The sequence below is a fragment of the Peromyscus californicus genome, unplaced genomic scaffold, assembly GCF_007827085.1.
Source record: "Peromyscus californicus insignis strain IS unplaced genomic scaffold, ASM782708v3 Scaffold_9__1_contigs__length_137607984, whole genome shotgun sequence".
Lineage (NCBI taxonomy): Eukaryota > Metazoa > Chordata > Mammalia > Rodentia > Cricetidae > Peromyscus > Peromyscus californicus.
Window position 1 is genome coordinate 131,998,681 of NW_026294617.1, and position 27,619 is coordinate 132,026,299.

At 46.6% G+C, this 27,619-nt stretch overlaps 1 protein-coding gene and 1 long non-coding RNA gene across 6 annotated transcripts; one reads left to right on the plus strand and one right to left on the minus strand.

Moving 5' to 3' along the window:
* Positions 1-491: 491 nt before the first annotated feature.
* Lhx8 (LIM homeobox 8) lies at positions 492-22,941 on the minus strand. 3 transcript variants are annotated; one of them, XM_052731139.1, is made up of 9 exons: positions 22,834-22,941; positions 20,911-21,000; positions 20,564-20,725; positions 17,092-17,213; positions 14,663-14,883; positions 14,141-14,244; positions 10,016-10,111; positions 4,934-5,117; positions 492-1,361 (listed from the first exon to the last, which is right to left on the minus strand). In XM_052731139.1, the coding sequence occupies exons 1-9, from the start codon at positions 22,912-22,914 to the stop codon at positions 1,315-1,317; spliced, it is 1,107 nt and encodes a 368-aa protein (XP_052587099.1). In that variant the 5' UTR covers positions 22,915-22,941; the 3' UTR covers positions 492-1,314. The 3 variants fall into 3 exon arrangements, with proteins under 3 accessions (XP_052587099.1, XP_052587100.1, XP_052587101.1); XM_052731140.1 differs by lacking the exon at positions 22,834-22,941 and adding an exon at positions 22,584-22,820; XM_052731141.1 differs by lacking the exon at positions 22,834-22,941 and adding an exon at positions 21,855-22,562.
* A 73-nt stretch (positions 22,942-23,014) lies between these two features.
* Positions 23,015-27,279, plus strand: LOC128105818 (uncharacterized). Of its 3 annotated transcripts, none has more exons than XR_008216506.1 (4): positions 23,015-23,122; positions 23,400-24,702; positions 24,941-25,095; positions 25,298-27,279. It is a non-coding gene; the product is annotated as an uncharacterized LOC128105818 (long non-coding RNA). The 3 variants fall into 3 exon arrangements; XR_008216507.1 differs by lacking the exon at positions 23,015-23,122 and adding an exon at positions 23,225-23,313 and having other exon boundaries at positions 23,484-24,702; XR_008216505.1 differs by lacking the exon at positions 23,015-23,122 and having other exon boundaries at positions 23,551-23,665; positions 24,559-24,702.
* The last annotated feature ends 340 nt before the right edge of the window (positions 27,280-27,619 follow it).

The following is a 27,619-nucleotide window of genomic DNA, read 5'->3' on the forward strand; positions in this document are numbered from 1 at the left end:
TAGTTCCTTGTGCCCATGTGACTGCATTCTGGTTGCATTTATGATGACTAAGATGGAATTACAAATACTTCACTATTACTTCCAGTCCCCAGCCAGATGTGTGTCTGCTCCACTAAGCAAACACTTAAGCCTAAGAGTCTCATTACCTTTCCCTCCCTAAGTGGTCTATGAAAGACAGGAAGTGAGTGTGGAGGGATGGCACTGCTCACCCTGGAAATTCAGAGAAGCATCTATTACCTAGGCACAGGGTGAAGTCCTGGGGGTGAGAATTCAGAACTAAGAATCCCTACAATGCAGTCACCTGGGGAAAACAACAACAACACAAAACAAACCCAGAGCCCTGGTTCTAGAAACTCCACTAGTTTCTTTAAAACTCTGAAGAAATACATGCTCTGGCTCCATTTCATGTCTAGAGTGAGATACCCCAACAGTCAGTCCGAAAAGCATTCATTTGACTAGCTAGTTTAAAAGCAATTAAAGTTTAAATGAGATGTTTTCATGTGGGTTTGTTTGTTTTTTGTTAAGTATAATCATCTACAAATAGGTTTCCCAATAAAGTATACTCATGTCCCAGCTCAAAACAAAATGGCTTTGAAAAAAGATCAGGAGCAATTTACTGGTGATAACACACACAGGAGACAAGTTGGCTGCGACTTTCACAAGGATGGCAAGGGTTTAATGAACTTAGGATGGTGGCTTCATCAACTAGAGTGTATTTACAGCTACAGCTCTCCAAGTGCAGGCACTGCCGTGGGTGTGCGGCATGCTACAACAGACGCGCTCTCAGCTCATCCCGAAAACACCGTCAAAATCAATTTCAGTTGCAAATTCACAGATACAAGCTTCAAGGTATAAAGTTGTATATAACAAAAAATACAGATAATATTTATAACAATAACTTACAGGTACAAACTAATGATAAACTACAGTTTCACAAAGGATTGTAAACATTTTGCACATTATCAGTCCAGTCTTTTAGGCAAAGTGCTCTTCTGATGACAAATAAATTAACAGATACACACTAGAGCCAACTATTTCCAGACAATACAAAAAAATGTTCTGACTTGTTTTCTTCTTGTAAACATAAGTTTTACAAAAAAACAAAATGAAGAATCAATAAAAGTGTCTTGCAGGCCAACTACTGATACATACCTGGGCAGCGAAAGGATGTTTGAAATGCTTTGGGTGTTAAATAAAAAATTAACATTAATATCTTTTTCAATGGTATTTTATACATAATAAATGACAAGTCTATATCCTCAATCATTTCTATCCCTGAAAAAAGGAAATAGGTATGACTTATTGGCAGCTGGGTCATTGTATAGGGTAACAAGGGCTGGAGTCCAGGAGTTGTTGGTGAGCTACAAAACAGAAAGAGACGTGGGCATCAGTTCTTTAAGGTGGCAAAGTAGTTTCAACAAACAAGGACATCTCAAGGCAAGGTGGCTTTGTCACTGTCTCAGATGTGGGCAGCATCCGTTCTATGTGATATCTGGTGTCATTATAAGCAGTTGTCACTCTACCTCCTCAGCAGGACCACCAGGACCACCGACTCATCTTTAGTAGGAGGAGACACAAGCTTTGGGCACGGTGGTGTGCTCCATCTCTCTCCCGTTCACTGCACCTCACCCTGCATGAGAAAGGTACTGTGTGCTTCTCACAGAGAGAGCGCTCTGTATGCAGATGTTGCCTGTCTTTGTGTTCAGGTGTTGGGGGAGGGGCATGCCCAGGTTCTCCCTAGGAGTACTTAACTGCATTCTCCCTGAACTACAACTCATGGTTCCTCTTCCTAGGCCTTAGTATCCAGGGTACTGGGGTTACAGGTGAGAACCCCCACCCTCAGCTAGCGTCTAAACGTGTTTGTCTCAACTAGTACTGAAGTCTCTCCCAGGAACACACACAGTTCCAACAGCAGCATAACTAAATGGCACAATGGTATTATAAGCTGTCTGTTTGGTTTTTTTAACCAAAACTTAAAATAAAATCTGCTTTCAGTGAAGGCTGTGTTGTTTCAAACCAAACCTCCCTCTGAGAGCAAGTGGGAGAGCCAGACAATGACTGGATCATGCACTGGGAAGCATTTAAAAGATACCCACGTAGTGGGAAGTTTTGAAGTCCAGACTCAGAGAGGAAAGGAGGAAAATGTTCTTGCTAACAAAGATACTAACAAATTTAACACATGAGGAATGTCTGTCTGAAAGGCTGAAATGTTCAACAGCTTGCTTAGAAGTTAAGTCTTTGGCAGGGCAGTGGAAAAACACAAACCAAACAAACACAGGCCCTCATTTAGGATTCCAAAGTCAAGGAAAAGCGAAACAGAATTAGACTAGCCTCCTAAGCACTGTCGGGGGCTTCAGGTGATTTCCTGTAGCCCAATTTTGTGCCACAGGAAACTATAGTTGTCTCTGATGAGAGATACCATCCAGAACCTCAAATGATTTTTTTCTTACCCAAAACTGAAATGAAGTGGGTTTGGGGTTTTTTTGGGGGTGGGGATGGCAAATAAGATCTGACTTGACTAAAGATAGAGGAAAGACATCAGAGAAGATACAGAGAAGACCCAGATGCTGGAGCCATCAAACGTGAGCTTCAGTGTGAGCATGGGTAACCCAACATTTCAAGTTAGGAATAAAGTGCCAAGTGGATGGATATCAACACAGAGGTGAGAGTCCTTAGCTGAATGTCAGCAACTGAGTAAGACGTTAATGGATGAGTTTTACACTCATATATACAGAGATTTTCGTGACCTAGAAGATGAATTGGAAGAAAATATACTAAAAATGGAAGGCCAAAAAGTTGAAATGTAAGAAATCTTCATCACATAATTTTTTGTGACAGGGTCTCACTATGTAACTTTGGCTGGCCCAGAACACTCTATGTAGATCAGGGTAGCCTCAAACTCAGAGATCCACCTGCCTCTACCTCTTCCTTAAAGGTGGGATTAAGACCTTTGCCATCACAACCAGCTAAATTTTTAAAGGCCACTGAGAGGCCCTCTTAATGCAAGACATCAAACAACTTAGTAAAGTCTCTAACTAGAAGATACTTTCAACACATGCAGTTATTGAAAAGCCTTTGTGCTTAGATTATAATCAAGAAATAAATTAGTTTTGAAAAGAGAAACCTTCAGGCCGGCCCATAGCTAAATACATACAGAGGATCTTCGCGAGATAAACAGATGTCCGAAGGGGAGGGCGTCTTGTCAGTCACGGGCAAATGCTGATAAACATACTGAGATGGCACTGCACTGTCCCCAGACTGGTCAGGATGAAGGAGGGAGAGTGTGCCCAGTGCTGGCGGTGACAGGAGCACCTTTGAGAGGTTTGAGCACAGTGTGAAGCCGTCGGGCAGAACATCACATAGAGCCCACGTACATATCAAACAGGAGTGTGAATTAAAGGTACCAGAGGATGTACGCAAGAGAACCCACAGCAGCATGTCCTAAAATACTCAAACTGGAACACAAAAAGCTATCAAATATAAAACTGATGTGAGTGGAATTCTGTACAATAAGTCAGCAACACGGATGACTTTCACACTCCATGAAAGTGGGAGAGAGAGATACAAGATCACACTGTCTGGTTCCGTTCACATGAAGCCACAAGATTGCTCAGCAGGAAAGAGCAGTTGCTTGACAACCTGAGTTCGATCCTCAGGGATAAAAGGAGTTAACTGATTCCTCCAAGTTGTCCTCTGACCTCTACATGTGTGTCATCGCACACATGCACCCCCCACACACAAATATATATGCAAAAAAGTTTTAAAAAGAAAAATTAAGACATGGCTTTTGAACTCAGGGTAAACTCTGGCAGAAGAAAATAACCTGGAGGTGTTGCCATGGTAATCCTGCTCAGGACGAGAGGAACTACAGGTTCAGACATTTGGTGTATGTGCTTGGCTGAGGAGCCAATGGGGCACGAACCCACGACCCTGGGATTAAGAGTCCCATGAAGAGAATTCTGGGAACAGGAAGGCTGAGTCAGGAGATGCTGCCAGCCACCGCCATGAGTACCAACATGTAAGATACTGGAAAGCCACGAGTCATGTGTCAAGGTATAGATTTATAGAAATGGGTTAATTTAAGATGTAAGAACTAGATAACAAGAAGCCTGCCAGGGCCATACAGTTTATAAGTAATATAAGTCTCTGTGTATTTACTTGGGGGACGCCAATGGAAGAGATTTGTCCCAACTGCCGGCAGGCTGGGACACAGGAAAACTCCAGCTACATGGAGGGGGTGCATGCAGTTTCTGGAGGCTAACACTGCTACTCTCCTTCACCCAGGTGCCGTTTATAGAAGATGCTGGCAAGTCATCAAGCCCAGCACCTGTGTGTGCTTTCTATATGTATGACTTACTTCAATAAAAAAGTATAAAAACAAAAACCTCCAGTGCAGAGATGTAAGTGTCAACACCTTCTCTGACCATAGAAACGTAAAATATTTAAGTATATATCCAGTAGAAAACAGAACAAAGGGGCTGAAAGGTGGCTCAGCAGTTAAAAACACGGGCTGCTCTTCCAGAGGACAAAAGTTTGATTCCCAGCACCCACACGGTGGTTCACAATCACCTGTAACTCTAGTTCCAGGAGATCTGATACCCTCTTCTGGCCTCTGAGGTTAATTCATGCATGTGGTACATAGACATATATGCAGACAATAACCATACATATAAAATAAAAACAAAGGAAAATTAAAGGAAAGGAAGAAAAGAAACAAACAAAAAATGCTGCCAGTAAAGACCAAGCACTGAGCCACAGTGGTATTGGCAGCTCAGCCACAGAGCAGAGCGTCACACTAAGAGCTGGATAACTTTGCTGTCCGCTGCACCCTCTAATGTTTCTCAGCCATCACTGAGGTAATCCTTCAAAAATGCGAACACAATCCGCCATCTCATCTTAGACGTTACCAGCTGCTGGCTGCTGCGCTACCTACCATCCATGTAAGTATGCAGCGCGGTCAGCATCGTCCCATCCTGGGGCACGTAGGCAGAGTAAGCCATTTCTTCCAACATGGGTGGAGACAGCCTGGATGGGGCGACCGCCGTGACAGGAGCAGAGGAGGAGTGATTCGGACTGACATGTTTCTTGTGGCGGGCTCTGCAGTTCTGAAACCATACCTGATAGGGAGAAGAGGGAGGCAGTAAGGTCACATACCAGCTTCGGATCAGCGGCCCAAGTCATTGCCACACATCCCCAGAAGGAAACCTTCTAAAAGTCTGCAGACAGAGCTGGGAGGCGGTTCCAAGGCCTTGGTTCCCACTCCTACACCACAGAAACCAGGTGCAGTGGTGCATTCCTGTAATCCTGGCACTTGGGAGGAGGCCACAGGCAGGTCCTACATTCAAGGTCATTTTTTGATGCATGGCAAGCTAGGGGCCAGCCTGGGCTATACAAAGTCCTGCCTCTTTGGCTATATCAAGCTAGGGGCCAGCCTGGGCTATATAAGATCTTGCCTCAAAACATTTTAAAATGTCCACTGACTGGAGAAACATTTTAGCTCAAGTATTATAACAATAGTCTTTTTTTTTTTTTTTCTCAGCTAATAGTCTCTGGTAGTTTACTTAAAGGTCTATTCTATGCTAAAAAAAAAAAAAAAGGCATTTAAAAAAAAAAAACGAGTAAAGCCTTGAGAATTCTGGGAAAGTGTCTCCAGTTTTGCTATTGGCATTTGGAAAAAGCAGAAAACAGGAAAGTTCTTTTAATCAGAACTTAAAAAGAAAGTACTGTTGTATTCTTAGACACCTGCTGGAAGCATTTCAAATCCTTGTTCACATTATTAAAATCCCTACTGGGAACTCACAGCTTTCTACAAGATTCTTGATTGAGTCATCCCAGCCGCATTTAACCTGCTGAGTTCACTCTCTCAGTGAATACATGGACTACTCCGTTAGAAGCAGGTTAAGGTCAACTCTATAATAAGAACAAAGTAGCCATAGTTGAGCAGAATGAACTACAAACACATCCAACTGGTAAGACCTCACAAAAAGCAAAGTGCCGACCACTGCACTATCCACTCTATGAAGTGATTCCAGAAGGATGAGGCTTAAATCCAGATCTAGAAACATGAGGCCTGACTGCCAGAGCATGTCCAGAAGCGAATCTGCATGTGAGTGGACTCTGTCATGAAAGGCAGCTTCAACATACAGTGTTACTCTATTAAAGTATGCTATCACAGGCTAAGGTATAGCTTGATTGCAGAATGCTTGCCTAACAGGTGCATGGCCCTGGGCACAATCTCTCTCTCTCTCTCTCTCTCTCTCTCTCTCTCTCTCTCTCTCTCTCTCTCTCTCTCTCTCTCTCTCTCTCTCTCTCTCTCACACACACACACACACACACACACACACACTCTTGATCACCTTCATTCCAAACAAATTGTGTCACAGGAGAAATGATAAAGAAAGAGCTAAAAAACTTCAAGGAGATTAGAATAAGCATTTTGGCATCTGGGAGGGGCAGGCCAGGGTAAGGTCAGGAGTGTTATCCGTGTCCAGGGCTACCGTGTAGGAGTTTCATGGCCTGAGATAAGAGAAAGAAAGTGCAAAGAACTTAAAGGGGGAAAAATGTTGGCCTGATTCAAAGACATATCCTGCGCCTTGGCCAGCCATTGCTGCAAACCAAGGGAGCCAAATGTATCGGTCTCATAGGTGTTCAGCCTGAGCAGGTAACTGGAGAAGGCACAGGGAATGTTCCTAGGTGGAGACCTGGGTACACACCAAGGAAAAGCAGGGTGCAGTCACAGCCTCTTCACTCATTCTCTGGAGACCACTCCCAAAGTCTCCAGTCCCAGGTCCATCCACAGGCTCTGTAACAGCACATACCACCACTCAGAGGAGAAGACACAACATTCCCCACTGTTGAGGGGGGTCACCTGCCATTACATCAAAAACATCTAACATTCAATCCACATATATTAAAAGTTCCAATCTGAAAATAAAATCTAAGCGCTAATGCTGGAGCGCAATCTGACTTGCACATGGTGACCTAATAAATGCCTGGAAACAGCCTGGCAGATGTCTCTCTTGGGTCCTTACTCCTCCAGTAATAAGAACCGCTCTGGGAAGACCACGCCGTCTCCTTTACTAGACTCACAACAGTCACCCATCCGAGCTTCTTGCTTCCACTCCGCAATAAATAAAGTCTGAAATTAGGAGGACTCCTCCAGGCCATGGAGTGTGAACTAGCCACAAGAGAACTTCACTGCCTTCAGCAGCATCAACACCACACCTGCAGCCTGTCGTGAGGACAGTTCATGATGGATGAAACCACTTCTTTTCAGCCACCCCTCACAGGGTAGCCATGCAGATATGTGAAGATGCTGACCCTGTATAGACTCCCTCCTTGTCCTGTCCTCCTTTTCAGCCACCCCTCACAGGGTAGCTATGCAGATATGTGAAGATGCTGACCCTGTATAGACTCCCTCCTTGTCCTGTCCTCCTTTTCAGCCACCCCTCACAGGGTAGCTATGCAGATATGAGAAGATGCTGACCCTGTATAGACTCCCTCCTTGTCCTGTTCTCCTTTTCAGCCACCCCTCCACAGGGTAGCTATGCAGATATGTGAAGATGCTGACCCTGTATAGACTCCCTCCTTGTCCTGTTCTCCTTTTCAGCCACCCCTCCACAGGGTAGCTATGCAGGTATGTGAAGATGCTGACCCTGTATAGACTCCCTCCTTGTCCTGTCCTCCTTTTCAGCCACCCCTCCACAGGGTAGCTATGCAGGTATGTGAAGATGCTGACCCTGTATAGACTCCCTCCTTGTCCTGTTCTCCTTTTCAGCCACCCCTCCACAGGGTAGCTATGCAGGTATGTGAAGATGCTGACCCTGTATAGACTCCCTCCTTGTCCTGTCCTCCTTTTCAGCCACCCCTCACAGGGTAGCTATGCAGGTATGAGAAGATGCTGACCCTGTATAGACTCCCTCCTTGTCCTGTCCTCCTTTTCAGCCACCCCTCACAGGGTAGCTATGCAGGTATGAGAAGATGCTGACCCTGTATAGACTCCCTCCTTGTCCTGTCCTCCTCACATCCTCACATTCATATTGCCTTTAATACCACAAGACTTCTAGATCTTCTCAGCACTCCTTCTGGACTGAGCCCTTGTTAGTTCCTTTGTAAAATGTAAAGGTAGTGCTCTGAACATGTGAGCAGTGCCCAAGACATGGGGCCTGCCTCCTAAGGGAGCCTCAACACACTGCAGTCACCAGGAGCCGCTTTAGAGAAGCTGCCTTGAACTCAGGTCCCAAAGGCAAAGTTTACTAGTTTATCGGAAACACTTCCTGCTTCCCGGAAAATTAGCACCTAAAGGTCAACTACATGAAACAGAACATGTGTACCAAAAAGGAATTCATGACCCCAGGCCAAACTGTTTTTTGCTGGTTATGATTAATGCCGTTGATTAAAAAAAAAAAAAAAAAAAAAGCCTCAACAATTCTTTTAAATGATGTTCCATGTCCCTAGCTTCTCTCTACCACTGTGGCTCAGGTTTTTGATGTCATCCTTCTTCAGATCCTCTGCTACTTCACCAGTATCCCTCACTCAGGGCAGTGCTCCCTCCATTCAGAGAGCCTCTGTGACCCCGTCCTCTCTCTCAGGCCCCTCCTCCGCTCCTTATTCTCACTCAGAGTTTGTAAAGGATTGACTCAGTTTCAAGGGACTGACCCTGTGGTTTGAGTCCTGTTCATCCCTTCAAATGCTGTTCACAGAGCTGTTCATGAGCTTTCTTTTGACTCCTGTGTTCCTGACCCAGCACCCTTCCCAGGAGAACTCCGACTTCTAATTCAGCAATGGTCTTCCTTTTGCTTCTCTGCTGCAGTCTCCAGGCTGCTTTCCTGACTTGCTAGTAGCCAGTATCTGCCATCATTATGCAATTAGTAAAAGTGTTTCTAGAATTTAGTTATAGGTCTACGCTGCAGTCAAGTCTCTTAAAAACAAAAACCTCCCTAGTTTCCTGGCCACCAGAACCAAAACCCTGGCTCTACTTCTTCCCACATTTTGTCAACTTGTTCTTTCTTTCCCAAATCAGATGTCATGGCTTCCTCTTTACAAAAGGGGCAATTCCAACAATTTCCCAGAATTTCCATACATGAATTCTACAGTATGTATGTTTGGCTATACCTCACTCTTCCCTAGCATGGTCATGTCACTTCTCCTAGATCTTTACTAAAGACCACGATCAGACTATGGGGGTTGGGCAGAAAGAGGGTGGACGAGGGGAAGGGAGGGGAAAGAAGGGGAGAGGAGGGGAGGGGAGAGCTCAGAACCAGATTTGGCTTGGAACTGCAGTATTTCTCAGCCCAAGGATCTCAGAGCTATCTGAATAAAGATGCACAGAGTAATTGACACACGGTAGTCTAGTCCAGGAAAGCCAATGTCAGGCTGTTGTTTAACAGTTTCCTCTGGGATTGAAACATTCCATCCTACGGGGAAGCTCCTTAAGCAGGAAAGTCAACAACTCAAAGGAGCTTCAGGAAGTCCCTGAAACTGACCAGATTCACTAGGCCCCTCCCTGCCAGAGTAAACTATAAAAGCTGAGCATACTACACAGACCAGCCTAGCTGCCAGGAAGAAGCAGAAACACGCCAGCTGAGCTGCTGAAAGAGGGTAAGGCCAACTGAGGCACCTGGAAAGGTCACTCTTCAATCTCCTGAGCTGTTTGCAGGCTGCACAGTGTGCAGGTTCCCAGCCTTTGTGACCTGTCCCCCATCCTGGGGTGAGCCTTGGTGATGCAGCTCTGCTAGAGTCATCTCTGCTCCTGTGAGTAACCCCTCACCCATATTCCTGTGAGTGACCATAAAGCTCACTGCTTCACCAAGTCGGACTTGGTGCTTTCCATACTTTAGTCTGTGGTGAGTAGACAGTGCTGCGTCTTTCCAGGAAAACTGTGTCACGCAAGCTTTTAAGAAATAGGCTCAGAGTGGAAGAGACCTAAAGTAGGAGCTCACCGAAGGTCGGCATACATCCGCAAAGAGTCAGATGCAGACCCTTCTGCATCTCGATTGACGCACACGATCCTCACCTGTATGACACGCCGGCTTAAGCCCGTCCGCTCTGCCAGTTTCTGGAGGGTCTGTGCGTCTGGGTTGTTGTCCTGAGCAAACTGTGCTTGCATAACCTGTGGTTGATTTTAAAACAAGTGTTGGGAGCAAACAGTTAGCAGCTTGGTCTTTTAATTTTGTGGCGGGACAGATAAGACACACGATGAAAATGTGATGTCTATTTTACAATGAAAGAAAGGCTCACTTTATAAAGTCACACAAACTCTGAGGTTTTTAAAAACTGCCCCACTGCTGGATGGAATGCTGCCTCTCAACTGTGTCATTAGAGAGGTTCCCTTTCTCTTTCCAGGCTCGGAACTCACAAATAAAATATACAGACCGAGTCTCCTTCACTTGGCTTCTCATTTTGTTAAGTGTTCCTGCACTGGAAACTCAAAATACACAAATCACACCACATCTATCGCTGGCCTCTGTAGGTGCACGGTTTTCACTGATGCTCTGCGGCGGACATGCACCACACAGCTGCTGAGATGCCACTGGGGTGTGTGGAGGGGCTTTGCTCCCTATGAAGCAACTTCTGAGATCTTACAAGGAGACACATTCATTAGTCCACGCAACAAGACCTTAGCAGAGTCCAGAGATTGAACTGTGACATTCGGGACTGACACCACTATGCCAAGGGCTATGACATGTATATATTCACATATGGCACCAGGAGGGGGCGCTAATCTTAAGTTCCTAGAAGAAAAATATAGAAATGCCAATAACTGCCTCTAATCAAAGGTAAATGGAGTCAGAAAATGAAAGCCACAGTCAAGGCCTTTGGCTTCTTGGAAGGGGGAATCATGAGAAAAAAGTAATATGTTTGAATTTTATTACTCAAAGTCAATCAGCTGAGGAGAATATGCAATAAAGATAATTAATAAAGAATAACAGCGTTTAGTAGGCTGTGCTTGTCTGTGGGCAAAGGAAGTGAGCACCCTCTGCCCCACCTGCTGCCCCCCTCCCTCCAGGCAGGCAGACTGCAGCCTCATCCCCCTCTGCATCTGCACTTGCCAGAAGGTAGCCCAACAGGTTCCTTTGAAAAAGTGGGAGCTCCCAGAGGACTATGGGAAAGAATCCTGCATTATGCTCCCCCCTCCCAGGGGGAGGGGAGATACTACAGTCTCCACCTGCCACACTGTGCACTTTGGAGTTGGTGACAGAACCTTGACAATATGAGGAAAATCTCAAGAGATGGAGAAAAGTCCAGCGTGGGTCCAGAAACATCTCAAGGGTACACATGATGATCCTTTTAAGATGCCTTGGCTACCAGGGTCAAATGTTCCTAGTGTCCCATCCAGTGTTGTACCAGTATATTCATTGTAAAAGGAACAGACTTTTTCTTATTTAAAAAAGTGGCAAAATGGACTAAGCACCTGTCGTCTCCATCCCTTCCTTTTTTCCCTTCCTTATCAGAGGGAATGCTTTTCTCTCAAGCTGTGCTTGTGCAGGGGTGACTTAAGTGTAACATCCAAAGACAAAACAGCAGAGAATTGATCATATCTTTAATTTCTCACAAAGACCAAGCTGAACTGATACTTGGGAATTTGCTTCTAAGGTCATTCTTGATCTGGTTTAAAAAGGAACAAAAGCCCTCTAGAAATAAAAGTTTTAATAATAGAACCAATGTACATTTAGCAAAGACAGCTCATCAAGGAACGGAACGGAACTTTACCTCGGCCAATTAGAACTAGAATATTCTAAAGAAAGTGGTGCCCTCATAGTTCTTCCTTTAGTTAGTGCCAGTTTTCAGTCGCACACAAAAAGGGGAAAAAGAAGGAAGAAAAGACACGCTGGATTTCTTAGTCTCCCTGTTCTGCAGATGTTGAAGCTGCTAAAGGCCACTCCCAATCCTGGGAGCTCTTCAGGATGATCATTGGAAGCCCTGCATCAGCAGCATTTTTACACCAAGGGGTCTACCAGAAAAGTCAGGAGTATGAGTGCCCTTCTTATCAATGGGGCCACGTTTGAGAGGGTATGCAGACATACCTTCAATTGGAAACTTTTCTTTCTGCAAGATTCTGAAATAGAATTTTAGGAATTTACTTAGTTGCCCTGCTTTAACGCTCCTCCATCCAAAGCAAGCACCACATGGGCAGTCTCAACTCAGTATTCACATGTGATTTTTTATTATTTTATTTAAATCAGTATTTAAATACATTCACAATTTTCTCAAAAATGGGACAGTTTGACAAGGTGAATATAGTACTTGGTTTATCAGATAATCTGGTGAAAGTAAATGATTCGGGTTTTTTTTTTTTTCCTCTTTTAAATCTGTGGCTATCCCAGCTTTCTTGTTCTTTGGAACAACTAAGTATTTATCTCATTTATTTTGAACATCTTGTGTACAGGATCAATGCTACTGAATGCTGAATAAACGAGACCATGCTTTTCAGAACCCAACTCTGATGATTTTTTTTTTAGCTTATGATTCAGGTCACATTCTTATGTAGTAATGCATAGTTTAAGTATTTTGCAAGTTTAACTATAAGCCTGTCTGCAAGATTCAGGATTTATCCTCTCTGTCTTGCTGGGTTCTGCTGAAGAACATGGGCTCCTGGGAGGCAAAACCACATGAAAAGCACAGAGGTTGGGCAGGTCTGTCTGAGCCTCTCCTCTGTCATTCCCTAAGCAGTGGGTCACCTTGCGGGCAGTTCCTGTGTCTGCCCCCTGACCCCCAGGAGGCAGACTACACTGAGAACTGTGGCAGTAGCTGAGGAGTTGAAAATGATGGGAACATGAAGTCCAGCACAGCACTTGGCCTGCAAAAACCCCAACGAATATCCCATCTTATTTTTTTTTCCTGTAATTATCTTCTCACCAGAGATTGTACAGCTATCTGCCATGACTTTGAAGTTCCACAGTTATAATTTTTGTAGGGAATTTTCACATCCAAGTTATGAAGCCTATAATCGTCAAAGTCACAGCCAACTCCTTATGGAACAGACCACTTTCAAACCTGATACGTGTCTATTAGAGATTTTGTCTAATCCAGCCTTCCTGCTCAAACTGGGTGCTTTTGCAAAGCTTAGACAAGAATTCACATCAGCCGAAGCCGTGTGTGACTTTCTCCAGCACCCCAGGGCGCATCCGAGCAACAAGGCTTGATCATGGACTTCATGTCTAATAAACAGCAAGCAATTGTGTACTTGGAGGTTTTTTCTTAATGGATCTAGATTTTAATACTCAGCATTTGGTCCATTTGCCAAATTCTTTTGGGATGCTGGCCATGTCCAGGTTACCCCTCATCATTCTGTTTTTACTGTAGAGGTCTAAAGCACTGGCCAGGCTCTGACTGCTGGAAGTGGTTTCTCTTTCACTTGCTAATGAGACATGATTGCCTTCTGTACTGAGCTGAAGCGGGTACTCTTTGCAACACACCAGCAACCCATGGAAGAGGTGCAGTAATGTTATTCGTCTTAAAACAAATACCTCAGCCACACTGATCGTTTAGAAAATATGATTATCTGGAAAAATTCCAGAAAGAATCATCATATGTAGACTTAAATATAAATCAAGGAACATTCTCTTGACAGTTTGCACAAATGAGACAATCCTCGCATCCTAGACAACTGTGATAGCGAAGCCCGTCTGTTTTCAAGGGGCAGAGTCAACCTCAGCAGGACGGTGGAGTCACTACCTCTACCCCTTTACCATGGGCGTCAACCATTAGATTCCCGTCTCAGTGTCTCAGTGACGCATTTCTGTTCCTCCCTGTACGGAATCCCTGTGGTTTAAACACCTCACATGATTGACTTAAATGACAACACAGCACTGAGTGCTGAGTCTCCACACAGTCATCTTCTGTTGTCATTACATGTAAAATGTCTGCCTTAGACTGATGCTGTGTCCTAATTTGATGTCAATACCAAAAGACCCTAAGGACACGAAGCTACCATGACTGGACTCTGCAGACCATGACATTTCAGGGCAATAAGTATGCACTGATATTCTCATCAAGTTAGATCTTTTAAAAAGTATAGGACCTTTATTAAACAATATTCTCAGGCAGCATGGAGATCGTATTTAATTTGCTTCAAGTCTGTTTTCTTTTTTTGGGGGGGAGAGAGTTTCAGAAATTGCAAATGTATTGCCATGTCTACCTGGAGCTGATCGGCTGTGAAGCTGGTCCGAGCTCTTTTGGCTGGCTTTGGATGATTGACATCTTGTTCTGTGAGCAGGGCTCCTTCCACACTAATTCCATTACCTGCGTTTTAAAAAACAAACCACCCAGTTGATAAGTCAGATGGGTCCACACTAGTGCAGAGTCGTAGTCTCCTCACACGCTTTCGCATCTTCCGAGTTTGTACAGTGTTAAAATCATGTTGCCAATAGAGCGTAAGAGACAGTATTTACAGCCTTGTGCACTGTGCCGGAAATGCAGTCAAGGCATACATCTAAGGCCCGTGTGAGGAAGGCGGCTGCCACGGAGTACAGTGTGGGACTCGGAGTCCACCCTTTGCCCGCAGAGCAACAGGTGGAACCCTTTCCTGGCAACTCTGCTGACTTCATAGCCTTTACCTCTTGTATAAAATACGACATGAGAAGGACCTTGGGGTGGAATCAATTTTTATCTCTTCATTCAAGGTCCTCAAAGACTCAAAGGTGTTCTGAGCCCTACTTACCATTCTCCACTTCTCTTTTTAAATTATCCAGCATGCAGTCGAAATGCATTCTGCAGAGGACTTTCTCTTCCACCAAGGCAAACTCCTCCCCAGTTGACAGCTGCCTCTTGCAAGAAAAGCAGGCAAAGCAGGCCAAGTGATAGACATTGCCCTTGGCCCTGCGCACCCAGTCCGTGGAGTGGATGTGCCTGCCACAGCGAGAGCACCGTGTCCCATAACGTCTGCAGGACACAGGGAGGAGGCGTGGTGAGGTGTGTATCAGGCAACTCCAGACTAACACATCATCGTGCTCTTTGCAATGATTTAAGTATTGTGAAAGTGAAACAGAAATTAATTTTTTTCTCAGTATGGGAAGCAGTTGAGACAGGGTCACAATTCAAATCTGCTTTAAAAACAAAACCGCCTCAATTGGTAATGGCGAGGAAGATTAGTTTTCAAATACATGAAATAGGAGTTTCAACAGCCCTTTTATTGTGTCACATCTTAAGGCATTTATAGGTCGTGTAGAGATTCCAGATACACGTGCACAGTTACACATGCACACGCCAGGCTGAAAACCTCAAAGGGCAAAACTACACTAACCAAACATCGAAACATTGATCGGCTAAAATCTAGTTGGAGGGATGGGTGCAGCTCACGGCGGAGTATGTACTTGGCGTGCGCACGCGCACACTAGTGCCAGAAACAAACACAAAGCCCAAGTTGCGATGACGAGGAGGAATAACTAATGCTGACATATTTAAATTAGAAAGTATCAGGTAAAGTACAGAGTCTATCTATATTCTTCACCCTGAAGGACAAGGAGAAAAAATGCAGAAGCATTCCAGCAGCGACCAATGGCTACATTGCCAGCCACAGGGGAGTAGAAATAGTGTCTAAAATTTCCAGAAACATCTGTAGGCATTCTCATCAAGACACCAGCGGCAAAGGGAATTTTTCCCCTCCCAGTCTTAGTGATTGGATGCCCTCTTCTGTCTCCCACCACAGTCACTGGTGGACAAGGTTAGCACATCTGCCTGTGTCCACCCAGGGACCCGTCTTTAAGTATTGCCAATTTAATTGGAACACTGGATTCTAAAAATGAATTTCAGAACATATACACAAAAAATCCTTTAAAAAAACAGATTTTAATAAATATTTTCTTAAAAAATCAAAAATTTCAAAGGGTGATTAATATAGTTACTATAAGTTGAAGAGGAACTAACAGTTACTAATGCCCAGGAAATGGCCTAATTCTGGCCAGGCAGCGGTGGTGCACACCTTTAAGCTCAGCAATGGGGAGGCAGAGGCAGGTGGATCTCTGTGAGTTTGAGGCCACCCTGGTCTACAGAGTGAGTTCCAGGACAGCCAGGACTACACAGAGAAACCCTGTCTCGAAAAACCAAGAAAAAAAGAAAAGAAAAGAAAGAAAAAAATGGCATAATTCTGGTGAGAAGTATACATTTTTGGCAATTATCAATCACTTGATTTTATAAGATAGACTCTAATTATGATCATGTGCTATAACCTGTCTATGTATTGTATTCAACTTAATCACTAAACTCTCTGAAATGACTTTTGAAATAGCATCGACGCTGTAATTAGTTGTTACTAATTTTGCTATACAAAATTTTACAATGAACTTTTTCTAATTTAGGAATGCAAATAAAGAGATATGACCACATTTAAAGTAATGCTTACAAGGCTTAGACAACTCTCCACAAAGAAGTACATCCTGGAAGACACCTGACACTTAACACAGCCACGGGGAGATCACAGAGACAATGTGCCACACTTACTGAGCAAGTACGCCTCAGCAGCCAAAGTCAAAGAACAGACCAAAGTAAAGCAAGACCTCTGGGCAGAGTGATTCCATTTGTTGTGTTTATGACAGTTTGTTCTTTTAAATATTGTAGCTGACTATTTTTTCTAAATGCCTGGTATCTTAGAGGTTTATTACCAGGGATCAATTCACCCCTAATGATTTTATTTCACTTCACAACTGACTTCAAACAAGGAGCAATGCTACCATCATGTGTCTCATCCTTTATTGCAGATCCCAAAAGTCTCTGTTTTGAATACCCCAAACTTTCATCCTTAGAATGGGAATATGATCCAAAACAAAGTTTTATTTAGCCAATTCCTAAAGGGAGCAAACACACACTAATTTAGCTTTAATACAAATTATACCCCCCTCCCCAAAAATTTTGAGAAGTTGATTATGGTGCTTAAAGCCTCTAATCTTGTCACTTGAGAGATGACACAGAAGGATCATGAGTTCAAGGCCAGCCTAGGCTACATAGCAAGCTCTGATCTCAAAAAAAAAAAAAAATTGAAATATATCATCATAAATGGCTTTGAGTAATCAAACTATATGCAAAATGTCCTGTTACAAAGGTCTTTTAAAATAACTTCTTGAGGTGTTTATTAAAATGAAAATAGCAATATACCTGAAGTAATCGAGTTTACAGAAAATGTCTTTGTCTTTAATATAACAGCTCGTGTGCCTTCCCAGGGAGGTTCTGCAGACACTGCAGGACAGACAGCGGACGTGCCAACACAAGTCATTCACCTGCAATGGGAAATGAGAATGAGCAGCCGGGTGACACCACCTTCGAACCCCAGTCACCAGTGTGGTGTGGGAGGCAAGAGAAGGCCTTGTAACACATGTTCTGGAGACACCCCACCACCACCACCAACAGCACCATTGACATGAGCATGCATCTGGCTATATTCTCTTCTAGACTCCAACAAGAAACCAGATGCCTATAGATCACATTCAAGTTTGTTTTTTTAGTCCTTTGAAGGTTCAGGTTTTCTTTTGTTCTCTTTCCTCCCTCCTTCACCAAACCTCTATGAACACAGTGAGAGCATTTATTCTGAAGTCATGTGTATGGGTTGTTTTCACTTTGCTCTGATATCTTCCTACGGTGGAACCTGGCAGCTATGGAAGTCAAGATGCAAGCCTCTTCGACCTACTTTTTGGCCAAACAGCTATAAACTGTGTACCATCAATAAGAATGACAAAGACAGAAAATGCTTTGTAAAATATCCTAATAGAGAAAGCAAGCAATCTACTTCCCTTACACACCAGAAGTTGCTAAAGTAGAGCTCAGTGATCCTGTGCCTCATGCCTGCTTCTAAGGGACACACTACAGGGAACAGAGTGCAAAGAGGAGGGTGTTGACAACCCACTGAATGACCTAGCTCCTGGAGAAAGAAAGGTGTCTGGTCATAGGTGGTCCTAAAAGCACCCACTGAACGACCTAGCTCCTGGAGAAAGAAAGGTGTCTAGTCATAGGTGGTTATAAAAGCACCCAGGAAATACATCTGTGTAGTGAGGCAGGACAGTATTTAATAAAGCAGGCACTCTAGACTTTGACATAGGAACAAGGAATGTCATCAGTTCAGGAAACAAATGATCATTGCAGTCACCTGAAGCCGCCGCTGCCCCTCTGCCCCTCTAAGCACTGAACGTCAGCCACCAAATGGAGATATGAATTGGGCTGTGCTGGCCTGCAGGGAGGCTCCTGAAGTGCGCTGATGAGTAGATACAGGGACTAACTAGGTTTATGCTTTGTAACTCCCGGTCTGGGTGTTTGAACTCTGATAGGATGGACATAAAAAAGACACTTTGAAGGAAACCATGGGTTTTCTATTGAGTTATGAGCCTTTTCTCAAAGCAGTGTTTCATTTCTGATAGAAATTTAAATTTGAGGTCTGGGTCTTTCTTCAAAAGAACCATATAATCGCTATATAAAAAAGTTAATTGAATTAAAATGAAGACATCCTGGAAGTAAAGATGTATTTTTCTCACGTTTCCCCTAAGTTGTTCCCAGTTAATATAAAAAGTCCAAGTGAGTATTCCATTGGTAACAGCCTTCAATCACACCCAGGCTTGTGTTTTCTAAAGCAAGGCTTTAAAACAGAGCCCTGGCCTCTCTCTATAATACTCTACAAAAGCCAGACCTCATGTCTGGCTTGACACCTTTCCACAAAGTTTCTTTTGAAAAACAAAAGAAAGCTCCTTAACATTCTTTGCCTTTGCCAGGGAGTAAAGGAGGGTGGGAAAGATTCTGGAAAGGGTTCTGGAACCCTCCTCTAAACTAGTATTCATCCAAGGCTCAACACCAGGCTAGGACCACTCCCGGGTGACAGGAGGGGCCTGGAAGGGGGCCACAGCTTCAGGGAGCTCCTGCTGACCACTCATCTGACTCCAGGTGACCTGCTCCACAGGATGATGTTTTTCCAATAGCCTCAAAAGCTGGATCTGCACTGGGTCAAAATACTTTTTACTAGTGAAAAGTTTAGAGTCAAACCTAGAGTAAAGAGTTAGAGCTTCACCCGGGGGTAAGGATGCTGAGTATTTAGTTTCTAAGTGATGCTGTGGTAGCAAAAGTTAGTTGATTTATAAAAGCTAGTAGACTATGATTGTATGTAGAAAACCTTCCTAGGTAGACTGTCCAGTTACAAAAGGAAACTTTGCATAACCACTTGGCTAGGATTTTTATATCATATGAAGACAAGCATGAGCAATTATAAAATCACACACGATGACTGCTAGACTTCTTCGAGGCAGAACTCGGACTTTACTGTGTAACTATTTCTACATCTTCTCTGCTGTGACATGTTGAAAGTTCTTAAGTCCGGTTCAGAAACACTCAAGATTCTGCCACTTACTGAGAACCTTGTTCAAAACAAGAAGATAATTTTGACTCCGGGAATGGTTTTGTGACATTCATAGTTTTCCAAATAACAAATCAGAAATGGATTTTTTAAGAATGCAGATTTAAAGAGAAAGCCCAGGTTAGTTTGCCAGCTTCAAGAATCAACTAACAATATCTAAAACTGTTTTCACCCAAGCCTCTTTTGGTGCTTTATCTGGGCTCCAGAGTAATATTCCCATTCCACCCAGAACTCAGCTTTTGAATGTTGACATTAGCATAAACCCACTAATTCACTTTTTGAACTTTTACTTTCCATAATTAATCCTTCGGAAAGCTGAAGCATGGGGAGGAGAGGAGAAAGTGAACGGGCTTGCAACTAATTTGGTATAGAGGAAAACATTTTTTCACATAGCCGTTTTTAAAAGCTATTGAAGTTGGAAACCCAATGCATTCATATTAAGACACATGGCATGGATAACTGCAGCCTACCAGAATTCCAACTCCAAAATTCCCCCACAACCCTGTGCACAATATTGTAAAAGAAAAAGTTAAACCGAATTAAGACGGTCAGTCAACTCTGAAACCACCGCGTGAAACATTTCAACCGAGGCTCTCAGTATGCCTGCCTAACTTTACGTCCAGCCGCTCTCCCCCAGCACTGACAGGACATTACACTATTGTGCTTAGCAAGGTCCGGGAGGTACCGAAATGGCTTCTAGAAACTTATAGGAACTTTTGCTTTGGGAAGGTTCCAGGTACCTGTAAATAAACGCAAGACCGCAATGATAACAGTGCAAACAAAAGGTCTTTTAAATCAGTTTACAGTGTTTTTAGTCACAGAAGGAGATTGTGAATCGGTTGACACACCGACCCGGGCTAGTCTGCGAAGACAGCAACACGGGCGTATTGGAGAGGAGGGACCGGTTTGGAGAGTACAGGATATTTAAGGAAGTAGAGGTCTAGGCTTGGTAAACAAAAGCCCTGGCAACTGGCAGCTCTTTCAGGATGGGTGGCGCTTCCCCAAACCCTCCGCACACACCCGGGGAACCCTCCTTACAGCAGCAGACCGCGTCTCCACAGTTTCCCAACCAGACAACCCCGAGTGGCACTTCCCCCTCCCGGTTGTGGGGCCTAGAGCGGACTACTTTGCGGAGAGGGACTTCAGAGTCTCGGCTGACTTGGGGTGGGGCACTTTCCCCTAGAGCCTCACGCTGACTCCCTCTGGGGCTCGCATGCCCCCCCCCCCCCATCCTACCTTGAGGAGGTATTTGTCCACAATCTCCAGGCCGCAGCTACTGCACACACACTTGCCTGGCGGGCAGACGGAGCCCGAGGCCATGGACTGTGGCGACGACGACGGGGAAAGCGGGGCCGAGGAGGAGCAGGAGTCCTCGTCCCCAGCTCCCTCAGGATTCACCTGCAGGAAGAAGGGAGCACTGGCCGCAGACCTCTCCTCCCTTCCACGTCCCACCACCCCACGGGGGCACCCCAAGGGCTGTCCTCTCCCTGAGGTTCCCAGACCTGCGAGACCCCCCGCAGCCCCGCGTCCCGCCCCGCCCAAGGAACCGGGGGACCCCCGCAGGCCGCCGCCGCCCTACTCACCAGTCCTCCGTCCTCCCCGGCGCCTTTGCGGGTCCTCCCGGCCGCCAGGGCTGCAGGCCGCCCGCACTCCTCCGACATGAGCCCCGGGCACTGCGCCGCGAGAGCGGGGAAGGCGGGGAGACACGGGTCAGGAGCCGGCGGCGTGCCCACGGCGCCCCGCAGCCGCGGCCCGCCGAGCTCTTGAAGGCCCCGCACGAGGGCGGCGCGTGCAGCCGCCGCGGGCACCTGAGCCCGGGCGCAGCTGGCGGGCCAGCGCGCAGCCTCCGTGGGCCGCCGCCGCCGCCAGCGGGCGACTGCAGGACTGCGGGGCCGTGGCTCGGGGCCCCGCGCTCACCCCGGCACGCCGGCTCCCCGCCCCCCGCCGGGGGTACCCAGCTAATAACCGGCCTCCGCGCACAAAGCGATTGCTTTCTAGACGTCAATCACCCGGGAGCGGGGAACACCCGGCTAAAGGGGGCGCGGGGCGGGGGGGAGGTGGAGTGAGAGAGAAGAAAAGATGACTGAGGAGGGGGTGGGGAGAAAAAACTTGATTTCTTTAATAACCTCAATTAAAAGAGCAAGACACACACATATATTTTTAAAGGGGGGGCTTTTTGAATAGGATAGCCCGAAAGGTGAAGAGGTTTAATCGGATACTTGAAAGCTAATTACAGTGGGATTTAAGAAGCCTGGTGTTTGTTCCGACGATTTGAATGAAAATGCTTCAGATTAAACGGAGCCAGCAGCTCTTTGGTAAACTTGAAGCAATTAGAACCGTAAGCGATTTACACTGGTTTCTTTAAGGTGTGAATTGCCACTTAGTGCTCAGTAAGTCAACATTTTAGCTACTAAAGGATTATTTTTAACCAGTGCAAAAAGCGGGTAGAATAATGGAAATATCCAGCTGAATTTAATTTGTCCCATTTAAAAAAAAAAAAAAAAAAAAAAAAAAACCACAACCTCACCCGACGCGGGTCAGTACGTTTTAGAGCACACAGGCGCGTCGCTCGAGTGTCCCCACGCACCGGCCGCACTTTCAGTTTTGTTCTACAAACGAACGCAATCTCTCTGAGAAGTCTGGCTTAGGGCTGGTGGGTCCGCGGGTTCCCGCGGCCCACAGCCGCCCCCGCCCCGCGTTCTGTCCCTTTGTCTCCGTTTCCTCTGTCCTCTGAAAACCCAGGTGAGCCAGCGCGCGCGGGTCTCCCCAGCGCAGCCGCCTCCCGGCCGCGTCCTGGCGCACACAAAGCATCCAGGCAGAAACTCTACCCGTCACCTTCCCCGCAAACACAAACCCAGCAGTGGCCCGCGCATCCTGCCGAGGCCCCCGGTCTGGGAACCGGTTCCAGCTTAAAACGCCAGCCACCCACGGGTCTTGCCTCCGGAGAGAGGTGACAGCTTTCTGAGTCCCCGGGTTAGGCTCGCCTCCTGCTGCGAGACTTGCCCCTGGGGTGTCTCCAATGAAATCGTTTTTCTGGCCCTTCCCAAGAGCCGGCGGACTCTGCAGGACCCAAGTCCTCGAGTCTGTCGCCGCGGGTCCCCAGACTCCACACGCGCCCGATCCGAGGCAAGAGCCAGCGCTCAGCGGAGCGCAGCGATTGGTACCTGGTGCCACTCGCAAACGCCTGGACCCCCAGCCCACCGCTGTCCCAGGCCGCCTCGAACAGCGAGTTAAATAGAATAAAAGCAGGACTCACATGGCCCCAGAGCACCTTACGCTCCAGACTTCGTCTCCCAAATTAGAGCGTCCATGCCTCAGGTTAAGTGAGCCCACGGGGAGGGGACGCGGTGATTACTACCTAACGCTACTACGTAATAAAAAAAAATGTCAGGTCTGGAGACGAGGCAGTGACAGGTAGTTTCCGAGCCTCGACTAGGAGCCCAGCAACTCTCTTTTCTCAAGGAAACTGCTATTCAACGGGTCCCGCCGGGCGTCGGCGCGCTCACCTTCTCGCGGGGAACCGCCAGCTCCGGCACGTCCTTTCCCTCCAGTTTACACACAAACATCTGATCGCTCTTCCAATACATGGCCCCGCAGGCGTTGCTTATCACATACCAGCTCCAGAGGGTCAGAGGCTGCGGGTGTCTGCAGTGCCCCCCTCCCCCGCCCCAGAGCGCCAAGGAAAGCTAACACGCAGGGTTGCGAGGCCAGGAGTGCGTCTCGTCCAAAGAGGCCGCAGTGGCCTTAGCCACTCTCGGACCGCTGTTCTTAGATTCCTCTCTCAGCTACACTGAGGTCTGCCCCTCCAGGAAAAGAGGGAAAAAAGTTGTGTTTTCCAGAGGGTGGAACCTCACGGGGAGGAGGGGGTGTGGGGGAAAGTCTTTTCCTGGAGGGACAGCCTCACCTCCTTGCGGAAAAACCCGCCTTCTCTACATGTTAAGATCTTTATCTGCACCAGACAACTTACTTCAAGTTCAGTGTTAAAGGTGGGGGAAATGTGGATGGCCCATTAACTGGATTTTTCTTCTTCTTCCCCCCCCCTTCTTTCTTTTTCTTCTTCTTTTTTTTTTAGAATCTGCTTTCCGCGTCTGACTTGCTTTAAATTCTCGCTCCCCAGCCAAAACCTAAACAAAGATTCGGGTTACATCTCTTTCAGCGGCGCGCGGGAGGGGAAGCAGAGGTCTCCTGGGTTCCCAAGCTTTAGTCCTTCTGAAATGCGCATCGGTGGGTCTATCTCCATTGGCGAAAAGTTTTCCCGTTAAGATAAAGAAGGGGCATCTGAGCGACTAGATTTGATTTGCGACTAGATTTGGAATCAAGGATACAAGGAAGACGAAAGTATGTTACTCACGAATGTTGCTTTTATTTCATTCTAGACAAAAGTCTCTGCCTTAGATGGAGGCGTCCATTGCTGCTGCGCACTCCCGTGCTAGAGTGTGTGCGTGTGCGTACAAGTAGGGGGTAGGAGTAATTTTGCTCTGGATTGGAAGTGTAGGAGCTTTTTTGTTTGTTTGCTTGTTTGTTTTTTAAATGTCTTTGTAAGTTATCACTTCGTTTATAGAAGATAAATTTTGCAAGAAGTTATACTTAAATGACGTTTATTTCCTATTTGTCCTTTTAGATAAACAAAATCGAAACATTTGGAACTTAAGTAATATAAAGACATCTTGGAGTCTTTATTTTTATCAAGACTTGTAACAAAACCATGCTTTGTTACTTCAATTAGACAGAAATATGTGCAGTAAAACACAAGGATAGGAAATCTCACTCCCTTGTCTTACTTGTGCGGAAGATGAAGTGAGACTCTGCCCGGACCTGCGGCCAGCGGAGGGGCGGGCAGTGGACGGGTGGACACACTTTCCCGGATGAACTCAGCCTGGGACCAAGCAAAGACTGCAACTCCGGGTTTCCTTTGATCGCCCCCTTTCCTCCTTAGACACGGGACTTGAACATACACCATCTCTGCTTTCCTTTTCAGAGGTTACTCACACGTTCACACTAGCATTCTCTAGCCGGTCCCCAACAGGAGATCTCCTTTAAATTTAGCATGGAATAAGAGAAGAGGGACCTAAGATTTAGAGTAACCTATATTCTGGTGGCACACTGAAGGATTCGGGTTTGGACTGACTGCCTGAAAAGCTAAACTGTGTGTTTTTTTGTTTTGTTTTTTCGTCAAAAGCAAAACACAGGATTGGGTGAGGGAATCCACATAATAATGTATTTTCCATAAGCTGCTGCTAGGAGATGACCCTCTGGAATGGAAACAGACTGCTGCGGAACGCTGGCTCCAGCAGGCCGCAAGTAGGACCGATCTCCTGGAAGAGGAATTAACTAGAATCTAGCGTGGAGATTTACTTACAGTCCTTCGTGCTAAGGTTTGCAACGTGAATCCGTAGTTGCCTTTGCCTGCTAGCGAGAACGGTCTGCGCGGGTCATCTCGAGAGCCCCGCGCGCCAGAGCTGTTTGGGGGAAGTGGGGAGGGGCGCCGGCGGGTACGCTGCTTTTCCACCCACCCTCGCCTAATCAGGCGGCTCTCAATCAGGTTTTCAACATACTAATCTTGATCTAAGAGCTCCTATCTCTGCATAAGTGGAGGAAATGATTCGTTTTTAGAGGCTTCCGGGCTTAGAGAAGGAGGACGTCGTCAGTCTGCTGCAGAAGATCTAAACGGCTGGTCTGCGTCTGCCTGCTCCTGGCGCCCGGCGCGACCGCGACCTCACCCGCGGCATAATTGCGTGTGTCCAGCGCGCTCCCCGGGCTGTCCCGTGGTAAGTGCGTTTCCCCGGTGGAAAGTGCGTTTCCTGTCCTGGGGACTAAGGCTTTGGCACCGGGTGTGCGATGGAGATGGGCGGAGCGGAAAGCGAAGGTTTTTCACTTGGAAGGTCAAGGCTGAGCTTCCCGTAGGGTCCTGGGCCTAATGACCTTCTGACCCCGCTTACCTAAAACTGTTTTTCCTCTGCTTGCCCGCAGGCGAACTGGGGCTCGTTGCTCCTCGGATCAGGCCAAGAAAAAGTTCGTCTTCTGTTCTTCCCAAGTTAAGTGTTTTAGATACAAGTCACAAAACACTTTTCTTTAAAAAAAAAAAATGAGAATTTTTAGCCATGACTGCAAATGAGACCAGTTTTGAACGAAACACAGTAAAATATATATATGCATATATATTATCTTGCCTGCCGGTAGATGGGAAAATAAATCGGCCGTGCCTTGTTGGTGCCTTCCTATTGGACTGAAATTTGCAGGAACCACCGCTCATCAAATGAAAATCAGAAGCGGAAGGCCCACTTAGGGGGTCTACCAACATCCTTGATCCCGTGGCTCCGTTCACGGAATGAATGGAGTTGGAAAGAGAACCAGAGAGAACTCCAAAGACGTCTGGTCCGGGGATGTGCGGCTCACACTAAATGTGTCCTGCTAAAACCCAAGGTGTGCGGGAAGCGGTCTGGATCCCGTCGTGCCAGGCCTTGGTTCAGGGCTGGAGAAAGAGAGAACCCCAACCTACCCGACCCCCACAGCTTCCACCTCGGCGAAGACCTGCCTAATTGAGCAGTGAGCAGCTGCTAAATGTGCGGTCTACTAATGACCCACCTCCTCGGCGACTCCTATTCAAGGCATAAAACTGATATTTTCACACCCGGATCGCACGGCAGGAGCCGTTTATAAACATCCTGCATCCGTGGAATGAAGAAAAAAAAAAAAAAAGCTGCATTGACAGGGGTCTCTGGAGCTCGGTATTTAAAAGCTATAGATCCGAATTAGAAAATTATTACTTTAAGCAGAGAAAATACCCACCAACTTAACTATTGAACTGCACGTCTGAGCTCCTGGCGCTATCTACGGGTCTGGAGGAACTTATCCTGGAGCTTGCGCGGAAGGCAGGCCATCCACTGGCTCTTGGCTTCTAAAGCTGTCCCCTGGGGGCTGCGGTCCTCCAGAGGGCTGGCGTGGGCTATCCTGGGTCACATCTACAAAGACACAACTAGGACCTGGGGAGAAAGCCTAGGCGAAGTAGCCACAGTGGCCTGAGCTTGTGGGTGCTTCGCTTTCTCCAACCCAAGAACCGCGCCAGGGCGCAGTCGGCCCAAGGACTGTCCGCTGAGGTAGGGGAATGTGTGACCTTGGCTCCCGAGAAGGAACTGCCAGTGTCCCTAAAGTGAATGCTCAGCTATGATCGCCACCAAACTGCATGTGTGACACGTGGCTGTTGACTGTGTCTTTGATTGTTGCCCACCTCGTTTATCGTGGATAGGAGTCTGGAAAGTGTTTGAAGAAGGAAGAATGTCCAGAGGTACTTTCTGCTAAAAGCGTGCCTCTGGGATCCTGTGTCCCCATTCAGTGGCACAGAGCAGGAAACCTGCTCACCTTTGGGACTCACTGAGCCCAGACTCTTAGACTTCGTTACCCACAGCGCCAGGGAACAGCAGAGGCGCGACTATTCTCGAAAGTGAAGGTCACCAAGATGATATCTGCCGGGGTCTGAGATCTACTGCTAGCTGAGGCTGAGCCTGGGGAGTGGGGGAGGGGGACTTTCTTGATTGACTGCACCAGGGACACTCGGGACACCCTGGTGTGCAGACCAGTGCTCCTCCCCTTGGCCCTGAGCGACACCTCCAGGTCTCAAGGAAGACAAACTCTGGAGATACACGGAGGGAGAGCTAGGTTCTGATTAACCAGAGCCTGCACGCGTGCACTAGTTCTTGGTAGAGTATCAGGAAACCCGGGCCACTTACCGGACAGAGAAATGAAGCGAGAAAATAACTCCGGGCCACGAGGAACCCGAAATTAGGGGAGGGGCGGCCTGGAAGACTCCTGGGTTAAACGTTAGCACGCAATTCCATTAACACATTGTGACATTCACAAGCCCACAGTCTCGCTTTAAGCACGCCTGTGGTTTGGAGTCGCGGTGTTCTGTGCCTTTTCTCGTGACCAATAAAGCAGGAACCACGGAAACTTGACTATCGTTTCTATAGAATCCTGCCTGCAAACCCCTAAAGAACAAGATGTAGCGGGGACGTGAGAAATGTCCAAGTAACAATCCCCCCACCTTGGAGTTTCTGGCAGGTTCTAGGAACTCCCCTCTCCTAGGAGATACAGCTTTGAGCTCCCTCATCTGGGAGAGCGGAGACTTCACCCCGGAGGTGACTTCCCACCCACTCTCTTCCCACCCGTATCATCCCACCCCGCCCGAGTCCGTTTTCGCGGTTCTATAATTGGAATTAAACCCCAGCTAGGGTGGCAGAAAAGCCACTATGGGTCTGAAAGCAAAAGCCTGGGCGCCAACAGAGTTTCTGTATC

Excerpts from the sequence above, each read along its gene's own strand:
- Lhx8 (XM_052731139.1), bottom strand. The coding sequence starts at position 22,914 with ATGTATTGGAAGAGCGATCAGATGTTTGTGTGTAAACTGGAGGGAAAG. Across the intron at positions 20,726-20,910 it reads CCGGGGAGGACGGAGGACTG|GTGAATCCTGAGGGAGCTGG; the intron begins GTGAGTAGGGCG and ends TTCTTCCTGCAG. Across the intron at positions 14,245-14,662 it reads AAAAAGAGAAGTGGAGAATG|GTAATGGAATTAGTGTGGAA; the intron begins GTAAGTAGGGCT and ends TTTAAAACGCAG.